The following is a 12432-nucleotide window of genomic DNA, read 5'->3' as shown; positions in this document are numbered from 1 at the left end:
CGTCAGACGTGCAGCAATGTTTTTTAGGCACAGCAGTGGCTTCTTCCGGGGTGTCTTCCCATGAACACCATTCTGGTTTAGTGTTTTACATATTGTAGACTCGTCAACAGAGATGTTAGCATGTTCCAGAGATTTCTGTAAGACTTTGGCTGACACTCTAGGATTCTTCTTAACCTCTGAGCATTCTGCACTGTGCTCTTGCAGTCATCTTTGCAGGAAGGCCATTCCTAGGGAGAGTAGCAACAGTGCTGAACTTTCTCCATTTATAGACAATTTGTTTTACCGTGGACTGATGAACATCAAGACTTTTAGAGATACTTTTGTAACTCTTTCCAGCTTAAACAATTCTAAATCTTAGGTCTTCTGAGATCTCTTTTGTTCGAGGAATGGTTCACATCAGGCAATGTGATATAGACAAAAAAACACTATAATGTGTGTTTTTAGTTTAAGCATACTATTTTTGTCTATTGTTGTGATGAAAATCAGATCAAATTTGATGACCAATTTATGCACAAATCCAGGTAATCCCAAAGGGTTCACATACTTTTTCTTGCCACTGTACAGTGGGGCAAAAAAGTATTTAGTCAGCCACCAACTGTGCAAGTTCTCCCACTTAAAAAGATGAGAGAGGCCTGTAATTGTCATCATAGGTACACTTCAACTATGACAGACAAAATGAGAAGAAAAAAATCCAGAAAATCCCATTGTAGGATTTTTAATGAATTTATTTGCAAATTATGGAGGGAAATAAGCATTTGGTCACCTACAAACAAGCAAGATTTCTGGCTCTCACAGACCTTTAAGAGGCTACTCTGTCCTCCACTCGTTACCTGTATTAATGGCACCTGTTTGAACTTGTTATCAGTATAAAAGACACGTGTCCACAGCCTCAAACAGTCATACTCCTAACTCCACTATGGCCAAGACCAAAGAGCTGTCAAAGGACACCAGAAACAAAATTGTAGACCTGCACCAGGTTGGGAAGACTGAATCTGCAATAGGTAAGCAGCTTGGTTTGAAGAAATCAACTGTGGGAGCAATTATTAGGAAATGGAAGACATACAAGACCACTGATAATCTCCCTCGATCTGCGGCTCCACGCAAGATCTCACCCTGTGGGGTCAAAATGATCACAAGAACGGTGAGCAAAAACCACAGAACCACACGGGGAGACCTAGTGAATTACCTGCAGAGAGCTGGGACTAAAGTAACAAAGCCTGCCATCAGTAACACACTACACCTCCAGGGACTGCTTAAGCCAGAACATGTCCAGGCCCGTCTGAAGTTTACTAGAGAGGATTTGGATGATCCAGAAGAAGATTGGGAGAATGTCATATGGTCAGAAGAAACCAAAATAGAACGTTTTGGTAAAAACTCAACTCGTCGTGTTTGGAGGACAAAGAATGCAGAGTTGCATCCAAAGAACACCATACCTACTGTGAAGCACGGGGGTGGAAACATCATGCTTTGGGGCTGTTTTTCTGCAAAGGGACCAGGAAGACTGATCCGTGTAAAGGAAAGAATGAATGAGACCACGTATCGTGAGATTTTGAGTGAAAATCTCCTTCAATCAGCAAGGGTATTGAAGATGAAACGTGGCTGGGTCTTTCAGCATGACAATGATCCCAAACACACCACCCGGGCAACGAAGGAGTGGCTTCGTAAGAAGCATTTCCAGGTCCTGGAGTGGCCTAGCCAGTCTCCAGATCTCAACCCCATAGAAAATCTTTGGAGGGAGTTGAAAGTCCGTGTTGCCCAGCAACAGCCCCAAAACATCACTGCTCTAGAGGAGATCTGCATGGAGGAATGGGCCAAAATACCAGCAACAGTGTGTGAAAACCTTGTGAAGACTTACACAAATGTTGATACGTTTTCTGTATGTACCAATCAAATAGAGTTTTGTCCTTGTTATCTAATGTGTATCTAATTTTAATTTGACTGCAGGATTCTTTTGTTGGAGTGAAGAATTCATGTTTATATTGATACCACAATATTCCATGACATGACACAGAATATACACTGCTCAAAAAATAAAGGGAACACTTAAACAACACAATGTAACTCCAAGTCATTCACACTTCTGTGAAATCAAGCTGTCCACTTAGGAAGCAACACTGATTGACAAATTTCACATGCTGTTGTGCAAATGGAATAGACAACAGGTGGAAATTATAGGCAATTAGCAAGACACCCCCAATAAAGGAGTGGTTCTGCAGGTGTTGACCACAGACCACTTCTCAGTTCCTATGCATCCTGTTTTGGTCACTTTTGAATGCTGGTGGTGCTTTCACTCTAGTGGTAGCATGAGATGGAGTCTACAACCCACACAAGTGGCTCAGGTAGTGAAGCTCATCCAGGATGGGACATCAATGCGAGCTGTGGCAAGGTTTGCTGTGTCTGTCAGCGTAGTGTCCAGAGCATGGAGGCGCTACAAGGAGACAGGCCAGTACATCAGGAGATGTGGAGGAGGCCGTAGGAGGGCAACAACCCAGCAGCAGGACCGCTACCTCCGCCTTTGTGCAAGGAGGAGCAGGAGGTGCACTGCCAGAGCCCTGCAAAATGAACTCCAGCAGGCCACAAATGTGCATGTGTCTGCTCAAACGGGTGGTATGAGGGCCCGACGTCCACAGGTGGGGGTTGTGCGTACAGCCCAACACCGTGCAGGACGTTTGGCATTTGCCAGAGAACACCAAGATTGGCAAATTCGCCACTGGCGCCCTGTGCTCTTCACAGATGAAAGCAGGTTCACACTGAGCACATGTGACAGTCTGGAGACGCCGTGGAGAACGTTCTGCTGCCTGCAACATCCTCCAGTATGACTGGTTTGGCAGTGGGTCTGTCATGGTGTGGCAATTCTTTGGGGGGCCGCACAGCCCTCCATGTGCTCGCCAGAGGTAGCCTGACTGGCATTAGGTACCGAGATGAGATCCTCAGACCCCTTGTGAGACCATATGCTGGTGCGGTTGGCCCTGGGTTCCTCCTAATGCAAGACAATGCTAGACCTCATGTGGCTGGAGTGGGTCAGCAGCTCCTGCAAGAGGAAGGCATTGATGCTATGGACTTGCCCGCCCATTCCTCAGACATGAATCCAATTGAGCACATCTGGGACATCTTGTCTCGCTCCATCCACCAACAGTCTGTCCAGAAGTTGGCGGATGCTTTAGTCCAGGTCTGGGAGATCCCTCAGGAGACCATCCGCCACCTCATCAGGAGCATGTCCAGGCGTTGTAGGGAGGTCATACAGGCACGTGGAGGCCACACACACTACTGAGCCTCATTTTGACTTGTTTTAAGGACATTCCATCAAAGTTGGATTAGCCTGAAGTGTGGTTTTCCACTTTAATTTTGAGTGTGACTCCAAATCCAGACCTCCATGGGTTGATACATTTGATTTCCATTGATAATTTTTGCATGATTTTGTTGTCAGCACATTCAACTATGTAAAGAAAAACATATTTAATACGAATATTTCATTCAGATCTAGGATGTGTTATTTTAGTGTTCCCTTTATTTTTTTGAGCAGTGTATATATGTTTTAAACAAGGCAAAAAAATAATAATTCAGTTTTATTTTACACAGCAACAGGAAGCATGACAACACTACAGTATGTGGACCAATGCCATAAAACAGACAAAAAAAGAGAGAAAACATGCAAGCATAACACTTGCTTGCTACTAATGATGAGATAACTATACTGGTAAAATGATGATCATATGACACACGTCACTAAATTCTAAATGAAGTGTTTGAGTCTCGACTAAAAATATGAAATACATGATCAAGCTGAGTGACGAATCCTCCATTGTTAAAAACAAACACTGGATTTAGTTCCAATTATACCTTTCCACATGTATTTTATTACTCATGACAAGGCTTTAAGACATCTCGGAAAATTCCCAAGGTCGATGCACAGTAACAAACACACACCTATGCCTAAAATACTGGTAACCAGTAATGGGGATATAACATCCAATGAAACAATGAACTCAGCCTTCTGGACCATATACTATCGTTGTACACGACATAAGAATACAGAGGGAAAAGTTCAATAAAATGGTTGAAATTCCATTAGAACGACTTTTACAAAGCCGTAATATATATATTGCTGGTAATCGGAATTATTCTTATTTTTTTTAAAATATAAACTGTGCGATTGAAGCTTACAATACACTGCTGGCAGTAGCGCCCGCTGGTTTCCATGGAGACCAGGCAACAGAGCCATCCATGGAGGTGCCATATGTGTGCTGTTAGACTCCCGAGAAAGAAACAATTACGTGCCTCTACCTGCTAACACTACCACATCCCTTACACCAACTCTGTATGACATTCATCAAGGTGGAACGCTGCAGAGATCACTTGGTGGATGCAGAAGGCAGCCAAAGCATAATATCAAACTCACACAGAGACAAATAAAGTGGCAGTGGGTGGGAACAGGGAATGAGAAGTTGTAGTGTCTAGTCTGGTCCAGCAGGGGGCAGGCTAAGCGTTGACTCAGTTGACTTGGTCCAGGGCACACAGCAGATCCTCGCCCTGCAGCAGGTGCTGGCGACCAACCACGGGGGCATTAACCTCACAGTCATACCGGGTCAGCTGTGGAAGGGTGAAGCGTGAGCCGCTGCCCTCCGAGGAGATGCCAAGCAGGCAGCTTGCAAGGTCTAAGAGAAACAAGAGAATATAAGGGACACTAGTGTCATTGTTTCATGTAAATTATATGTAAAACATACAGTGCCTTCGGAAAGAATTCAAACCTCTTAACTTTTTACACATTTTGTTAGGTAACAGACGCATTCTAAAATTGATTAAATCGTTTCCCCCCCTCAATATACACACACAATACCCCATAATGACAAAGCAAAAACATTTCAAACATAATGAAATTTAAAAAACTGAAATATGACATTTACATAAGTATTCAGACCCTTTACTCAGTACTTGGTTGAAGCACCTTTGGCAGCGATTACATAGTTTTTTCCATTCTTCTCGGCAGATCCTCTCAAGCTCTGTCAGGTTGGATGGGAAGCGTTGCTGCACAGCTATTGTCAAGTCTCTCCAGAGATGTTCGATCGGGTTCAAGTCTAGGCTCTGGCTGGGCCACTCAAAGACATTCAGAGACTTGTTCCAGAAGCCACTCCTGTGCTGTCTTGGCGGTGTGCTTAGGGTCTTTGTCCTGCTGGAAGGTGAACCTTCGCCCAAGTCTGAGGTCCTGAGCGCTCTGGAGCAGGTTTTCTTCAAAGACCTCTCTGTACTTTGCTACGTTCATCTTCCTCTCAATCCTGATGAGTCTCCCAGTCCCTGCCGCTGAAAAACATCCCCACAGCATGATGCTGCCACCACCATGCTTCACCCTAGGGAATGTTGCCAGGTTTACTCCAGACGTGACGCTTGGCATTCAGGCCAAAGAGCTCAATCTTGGTTTCATCAGACCAGAGAATCTTATTTCTCATCGTCGGAGTCCTGAAGGTGGCAAATTCTAAGCTGGCTGTCATGTGTCTTTTACTGAGGAGTGGGTCCCGTCTGGCCACACTACCATAAAGGCCTGATCGGTAGAGTGCTGCAAAGATGGTTGTCCTTCTGGAAGTGACCATCGGGTTCTTCATCACTTCCCTGACCAAGGCCCTTCTGCCCAGATTGCTCAGTTTGGGCGGACTGCCAGCTCTAGGAAGAGTCTTGGTCGTTCTAAACTACTTTCATTTAAGAATGATGAGGCCACTGTGTTCTTGAGGAATTTCAATGCTGCAGAAATGTTTTGGTACCTTTCCCCAGATCTTTGCCTCGACACAATCCTGTCTTGGAGCTCTATGGACAATTGCTTCAATCTCATGGCTTGGTTTTTGCTTTGACATGCACTGTCAACTGTGGGACCTTATATAGACAGGTGTGTGCCTTGCCAAATCATGTGAAATCAATAGAATTTACCATTGGTGGACTCCATTCAAGTTGTAGAAACATCTCAAGGATGATCAATGGAAACAGGATGTACCTGAGCTCAATTTTGAGTCTCAAAGTAAAGGGTCTGAATACTTGTGTAAATAAAGTATTTCTGTTTCTGCAAACATTTCTAAAAACCTGTTTTTGCTTTGTCATTATGGGGTATTGTGTGTAGATTGCGGAGTATTTTTATTTGATTTCATCCATTTTAGATTAAGGCTGTAACGTAACAAAATGTGGAAAAGGTCAAGGGGTCTGAATTCTTTCCGAATGCACTGTACATACGTTTAATGTCAGGCCGTGGCTATTGTGTATTCCAGGAGCAACTACCTGTAGGTAGGAGCAGTATGGTCCTGTTGGAGGGAGCCTCAGAGCTGCCCAGCTCAGACACCTTGAGCTGTTTACCTGGCCCAGGAGGGTCCTGGAGCAATGCCCCCTAAAAAAAATAACATATTCAAATTAGCCCTCAACATGCCAGATGTTATCAAACAGAATATCTCTGCTAAATGTTTATTTTTTAATATGTATAATGTGATAAAAAAAAACATTTCCAAAGGTCCTACACACATTTACTATTCCGACAGCCTGAGACAGAGACAACTTTCTCTTGCGCTGTGAGTTCTTGGTGGCCAGTGTCCTGAGGGACATCTCTCTGTCCATCTGAGGCGCCCTAGAGCACAGAGAGTCACACACCATGTCAGCAGTCAGAAAACACTGATATGCTTTAGTTTTGAGGAAAGGGTAAGTTGGAAGGAGTGTGTGTATGTGGTGGGACTTACCTCATGGTGAGTAAGGAGGCAGGGCAAGGGCTAGCTGCCAGCTCCGGGGCTGGGGAAGCTGTCCGGCTTGTTGGGGCACTAAAGGGGGAATCCGTGTAGCTGTGGACATCCTGGGTGAGGTGCAGAGGAGAGCACAGAGAAGAGCTCACCAGGGGCTGGGCTGGGTCACACGATGGGGGCTCCACTGGGGACAGGGTGCGCAGCTGGAAGTCATCATCCATGGGGATGTATGGAGCCAACATCTCCAGGTCCAGATCCTCCATGCCCTACAGGGGGAAACAAGAACATATGTCAGATCATACTTTACCTGAATCATGTCATATCCTTTAAAAGACGTTTAGAATCCACGCAAGTTCAGGGAAGTGGTGGAATGGAATCACAGCAATTACATCTCTGCCTACAGTATTTAAACCACACAACAGCTGATTCTCGTTTCAATTAGGTTCACCATTGTACCAAGATGGACGCATCCCACTGCCACCCCAGTCTCTTCCTTATATTGTTCACTACCTGTCTTTTTTATGGCGGATTTGGAGCAGTGGCTTCTTCCTTTCTGAGCGGCCTTTCAGGTTATGTTGATATAGTACTCGTTTTACTGTGGATTTTGGAGGGTCTTTTGTACCTGTTTCCTCCTACATCTTCACAAGGTCCTTCGCTGTTCTGGGATTGATTTGCACTTTTCGCACCAAAGTACATTAATCTCTAAGAGACAGAATGCGTCTCCTTCCTGAGTGGTATGACGGCTGTGTGGTCCCATGGTGTTTATACTTCTGTACTATTTGTATAGATGAACATGGTAGCTTCAGGCGTTTGGAAATTGCTCCCAAAGATGAACCAGACTTGTGGGAGGTCTACAATTTTTTTCTGAAGTCTCGGCTGATTTCTTTCGATTTTCCCAGGATGTCAAGCGAAGAGGCACTGATTTTGAAGGTAGGCCTTGAAATACATCCACAGGTACACCTCCAATTGACTATTTTTTAATACATTTGCAAAAATGTCTAAAAACCTGTTTTCACTTTGTCAATGTGGGCTATTCTGTGTAGATTGATGATGTCCTGGCGTCCCTCACGACGCCAGGACAGCGGAGTCAATCACCACCTTCCGGAGACACCTGAAACCCCACCTCTTTTAGGAATACCTAGGATAGGATAAGTATTCCCTCTCACCCCCCCCCCTTTAAGATTTAGATGCACTATTGTAAAGTGACTGTTCCACTGGATGTCATAAGGTGAATGCACCAATTTGTAAGTCGCTCTGGATAAGAGCGTCTGCTAAATGACTTAAATGTAAATGTAAATGTTTAAAATAAGACTCACGTAACAAAATGTGGGAAATTTCAAGGGGTCTCTGAATACTTTTCGAATGCACTGTAGGTACCATACCTGTGAGGTAAAAGGTGTCTTGGGTTCTGTGTCGATGGCAAACAGTCTTTCCACCAGGTCCAGTTTCAGCGCAGCACTGCTGTCAGAGTCCATTGGAAAACAGAAGTTCAGCGGGCTGTCAGGCTGCAGAGGACATTACACTGGTTAAAGACTAGTATTTGTGAAAATAAGTATTTTTGACAGCAACTTTCCATTGATTTCCTGACTGGCAGTTTTAAAAGCGGTCCATCTGCACGTGGTATCCCTGGTCACCTCAGTTGAGCTGTGGCTGCCTGGGGTGCTGAAGGAGTTTGGATCTGCCTTGGTGTCCACTGAGGCACTGGGTATCAGGGGCTGCTCATTGGGGGGCAGCATAGAGTGAGGCAGGGCCAGCTTGTCACTGGTGGAGGGCAGCATCACATCGTTGTAGAGAGGCACCTCTTTCAGCAGGATGTCAGAGTCTGCAGGGACAGTAAAGAGGAGGTCAGAATGAGTTTGGGATAGTAAAAGTAAAGCATGACTTTATCACTAATTATAAAGTTAATCTCCCATTAAAAAGTAATTATCACCCAAAGCTCCAGGCAGGGCAGGGTACTGACCGGGGCTGCCGAAGTCCAGGGAGATGATGGTGTCCCCTGCGGCCGGGGCCAGAAGGGTGAGGGCCTCTGGTTCCTCCTTCAATCTGTCATACAGGCTCGCCAGCGGCTGGGCCTCCATTGCCTGGGTGAACAGCTTAATCACATCCACCTTCTCCTCCTTCAGGAGCACAGGGGACACCTCTGCCTCTGAGCCCTCGTCCTCTTCCTCCTCCACCAGCTCCTTCTTTACAGACCTCATGTCCTCAGTCTGCTCTAGAGACAGCACCATCTTCTCCTCTTCAACGCCACTGGAGCAAGAAGGAGACAAAAACAGTTACATATCATGTCTTACTCCACCTTACAAAAGGGAAAATCTGATTGATTGGTTGAGTCGGAACCCAGTGGAGTCAGTCCACCAGACAGTTTAAACCCCTGATCAAACTAGCCTCTAACACACTATGTAGACCATGACGGTACCTGAGCACAAAGTTGACAGAGACAACACACTGGGGCTGGGAGTTCTTGTTGTTGTAGATAACAGTGGCCTGAGTCTCCACCCACACAAAGCCACCCATCTTAGCCAGCATGCGGTACTGGCCTGTGCTCACCTGGCCCTTAACAAACACTGGAGAGCCAAAGAAAGAAGAAAAGGGTGAGAGAAGAGGAAAGAGAGACTGCAAGTAGCTACCTAGTACTTCAACAATATATTACGTACTTATTTATGTGGGGATGCTTACAGTTGTGATGGGTCTTAGTGAGGTAGTCTGCGTCCAAGGCATGGCAGTACTCATAAACAGAGCGATTTATCAGGTCCTCTGGATCATAGCCCATCAGCTCAGTGATTCTGGACAACACAGAGTTAGGGGACAGGTTAATCCTGCTGCTTACTGGAGTGCCATTCAATCTATTGGACATAAGGTGGATCTGTGGCACTAAATTCAGGAGCTACCTATTATTTTAAATCACATCTTTGTGTGAATACAAGTCATTTAACTTTTCAAGGAAAAAAGCTAATGCAAAGTATATTCTTACAACAATAGCCCTTATTCTTATATTGAGTAAAGCTTTGTGTTAGATTCAGTATTCTTCTACTACATTATTCATGCTGGTGCTGCAGTCAGTGGAATGGTAGGTCTCAGTTTCACCTCTCGTCACAATAGGTGAACTTCATGTCCAGTGTGTGGCGGCTGAGGAAGGTCTTGGTGTCCAATGGCGCCTCGATGTTGGAGGGGTGGGGGATGGGGTCACAGACTAGCACCAGGTAGGAGACGGGCGGCTCCTTGTGCCCAATGGGCCTCTGCTCAGTTGGGGCTTCATGGACTCGCACATGGCCTGAGCAGTGGAGAACCTTCCAAGTGGATGATTTGACATTGACAGTGCGCCCCCTGCTGGTGAGGGTGCATTTCATCCGCAGGAAGAAGCTGCGCTCTGTGTTTGGTCCCTTGGACTTTTTAGAGGTCCCTGACCAGGCAGAGGAGAGAGAGAGAAGGTTAAGGTTACCAAATAAACAATTACATTTAGTGTTGGTGCGATGTGCAAAAAAGGAATGGTGCCAGTGAAGCAGAGTGAATACCAAGGAAAAGACAGTAGCCCACTAATCACCCTGACCTCAGGGCTGGAGTGGGAAATGATAACTACTTCTACAGGCTCTGACTTTTGCTTGCAGCTGCTAAATTGAGCCCCACACTACTTGTTACACTGATATTCCAGAGTGCTGTGTGTAGCAGAGTCTATTCTCAGTAGGAACCTTTAGTTTGAGTGTGTATTCACGTTTGTGGGTCTCACCTGTTCTGTGTACCAGGATCTCCCTTAGCTCCTCGTGGTCACAGGGGTGTGTGTACTCAAACACACTAAGTCCTGTCAGATCAAACTGCACATGGACAGAAGAGGAAGGATGTTTAGAAATAACATATTCATGTCAAGGAAAGAACAGCAAATGTGACTAATTTCAGGAAACTAGGCATATGTCATCCATTACTACTTCACAGGAGAGCCATTTGAAAGTAAACTTTTTATAAAAATCTAAATACGTTTTTTGGGGCAGAAATGCCATCTCGAACATGTGGACTTTCATGTGCCTTAATAACAAACTTGTATGCCATTTGTAAATACAAATGATATTGTTATATGTTACGAGCCTAGTTGGTTTAGCCACAGAAAGACAGGAACCTTCCCACTAGCCAATATTGGCTGAGATAATGGGTGGGCTGGACAAGCCGAGAGATGAGTTTGGCTTGGTCTGCCATATACCATGCTTCTGTCTGTAGTATGAGCTGGTCAGTACGTGTTGGTAATCCTTTCTAAGGCGCAACTTTTTTGAAAGACATCATGTAGTAGAACTGCAAAGGTGTTGTTCTCCACTTTCCAAAGGATCGAGTTTTGAAATTAGTGGGATGCACGGTGGAATTTGAGTATGACAACAACCCGTTTGACTGCAAATATGCAGACAGAGTCGAAAGGAAAACATACGGCTGTTGTATAAAACACCTGTCTCCGGATTTATCAAACAGAAATTTGCATCCTGTAGCGCAAACTCCAAAAGGTTCTGGGACACTAAAGTCCATGGAGAATAAGAGCACCTCCTCCCAGCTGCCCACTGCACTGAGGCTAGGGAACACGGTCATCACTGATAAATCTGGGGCGGCAGGGTAGCCTAGTGGTTAGAGCGTTGGACTAGTGACCGGAAGGTTGCAAGTTCAAACCCCCGAGCTGTACCAAATATCTGTCGTTCTGCCCCTGAACAAGCAGTTAACCCACTGTTCCTAGGCTGTATTGAAAATAAGAATTTGTTCTTAACTGACTTGCCTAAATTTAAAAGGTAAAAATAAAAAATAAATCTACAATAACTGAGCATTTCAATAAGCATTTCTCTACAGCTGGCCATGCTTTCCACCTGGCTACCCCTACCCCTGTCAACAGCACCGCACCCCCCACGGCAACTTGCCAGAGCCTCCCCCATTTCTCCTTCACCCAAACACAGATAGCTGATGTTCTGAAAGAGCTGCAAAATCTGGACCGCTACAAATCAGCTGGGCTAGACAATCTGGGCCCTCACTTTCTAAAAATGATCTGCCGAAATTGTTGCAACCCCTATTACTAGCCCGTTCAACCTCTTTCATATCGTCTGAGATCCCCAAAGATTAGAAAGCTGTCGCGGTCATCCCCCTCTTCAAAGGGGGTGACACTCTTGACCCAAACTGCTACAGATCTATACCATATTGTATGATTTTTTAAGTAATTAATTTGCATTTTATTGCATGACATAAGTATTTGATCACCAACCAACCTGTAAGAATTCCAGCTCTCACAGACCTGTTAGTTTTTCTTTAAGAAGCCCTCCTGTTCTCCACTCATTACATGTATTAGCTGCACCTGTTTGAACTCGTTACCTGTATAAAAGACACCTGTCCACACACTCAATCAAAACAGACTCCAACCTCTCCACAATGGCCAAGACCGGAGAGCTGTGTAAGGACATCAGGGATAGAATTGTAGACCTGCACAAGGCTGGGATGGGCTACAGGACAATAGGCAAGCAGCTTGGTGAGAAGGCAACAACTGTTGGCACAATTATTAGAAAATGGAAGAAGTTCAAGATGACGGTCAATCACCCTCGGTCTGGGGCTCCATGCAAGATCTCACCTCGTGGGGCATCAATGATCATGAGGAAGGTGAGGGATCAGCCCAGAACTACACAGCAGGACCTGCTCAATGACCTGAAGAGAGCTGGGACCACAGTCTCAAAGAAAACCATTAGTAACACACTACGCCGTCATGGATTAAAAT

General features: G+C 45.2%; 1 protein-coding gene across 4 annotated transcripts in view; it reads right to left on the bottom strand.

The window, feature by feature from the left end:
- Positions 1-3551: 3551 nt before the first annotated feature.
- The window catches only part of LOC124046524 (hypoxia-inducible factor 1-alpha-like), a 39069-nt gene continuing 30188 nt past the window's right edge, over positions 3552-12432 (bottom strand). For all 4 annotated transcript variants that reach the window (XM_046366976.1, XM_046366975.1, XM_046366974.1 and 1 more), the window contains exons 4-14: positions 10432-10516; positions 9792-10107; positions 9384-9490; positions 9124-9271; positions 8668-8954; positions 8342-8529; positions 8090-8212; positions 6708-6973; positions 6496-6598; positions 6259-6364; positions 3552-4655 (exon numbers count right to left, since the gene is read on the bottom strand). In XM_046366976.1, the coding sequence (XP_046222932.1) occupies positions 4492-4655; positions 6259-6364; positions 6496-6598; positions 6708-6973; positions 8090-8212; positions 8342-8529; positions 8668-8954; positions 9124-9271; positions 9384-9490; positions 9792-10107; positions 10432-10516 (1893 nt within the window). In that variant the 3' untranslated portion in view covers positions 3552-4491. The remainder of the gene's footprint in view (positions 4656-6258; positions 6365-6495; positions 6599-6707; positions 6974-8089; positions 8213-8341; positions 8530-8667; positions 8955-9123; positions 9272-9383; positions 9491-9791; positions 10108-10431; positions 10517-12432) is intronic.

The sequence above is a fragment of the Oncorhynchus gorbuscha genome, linkage group LG10 (assembly GCF_021184085.1).
Source record: "Oncorhynchus gorbuscha isolate QuinsamMale2020 ecotype Even-year linkage group LG10, OgorEven_v1.0, whole genome shotgun sequence".
Classification (NCBI taxonomy): domain Eukaryota; kingdom Metazoa; phylum Chordata; class Actinopteri; order Salmoniformes; family Salmonidae; genus Oncorhynchus; species Oncorhynchus gorbuscha.
The sequence above is the reverse complement of the archived record's forward strand: the minus strand, read 5'-3'. Positions and strand labels throughout refer to the sequence as shown.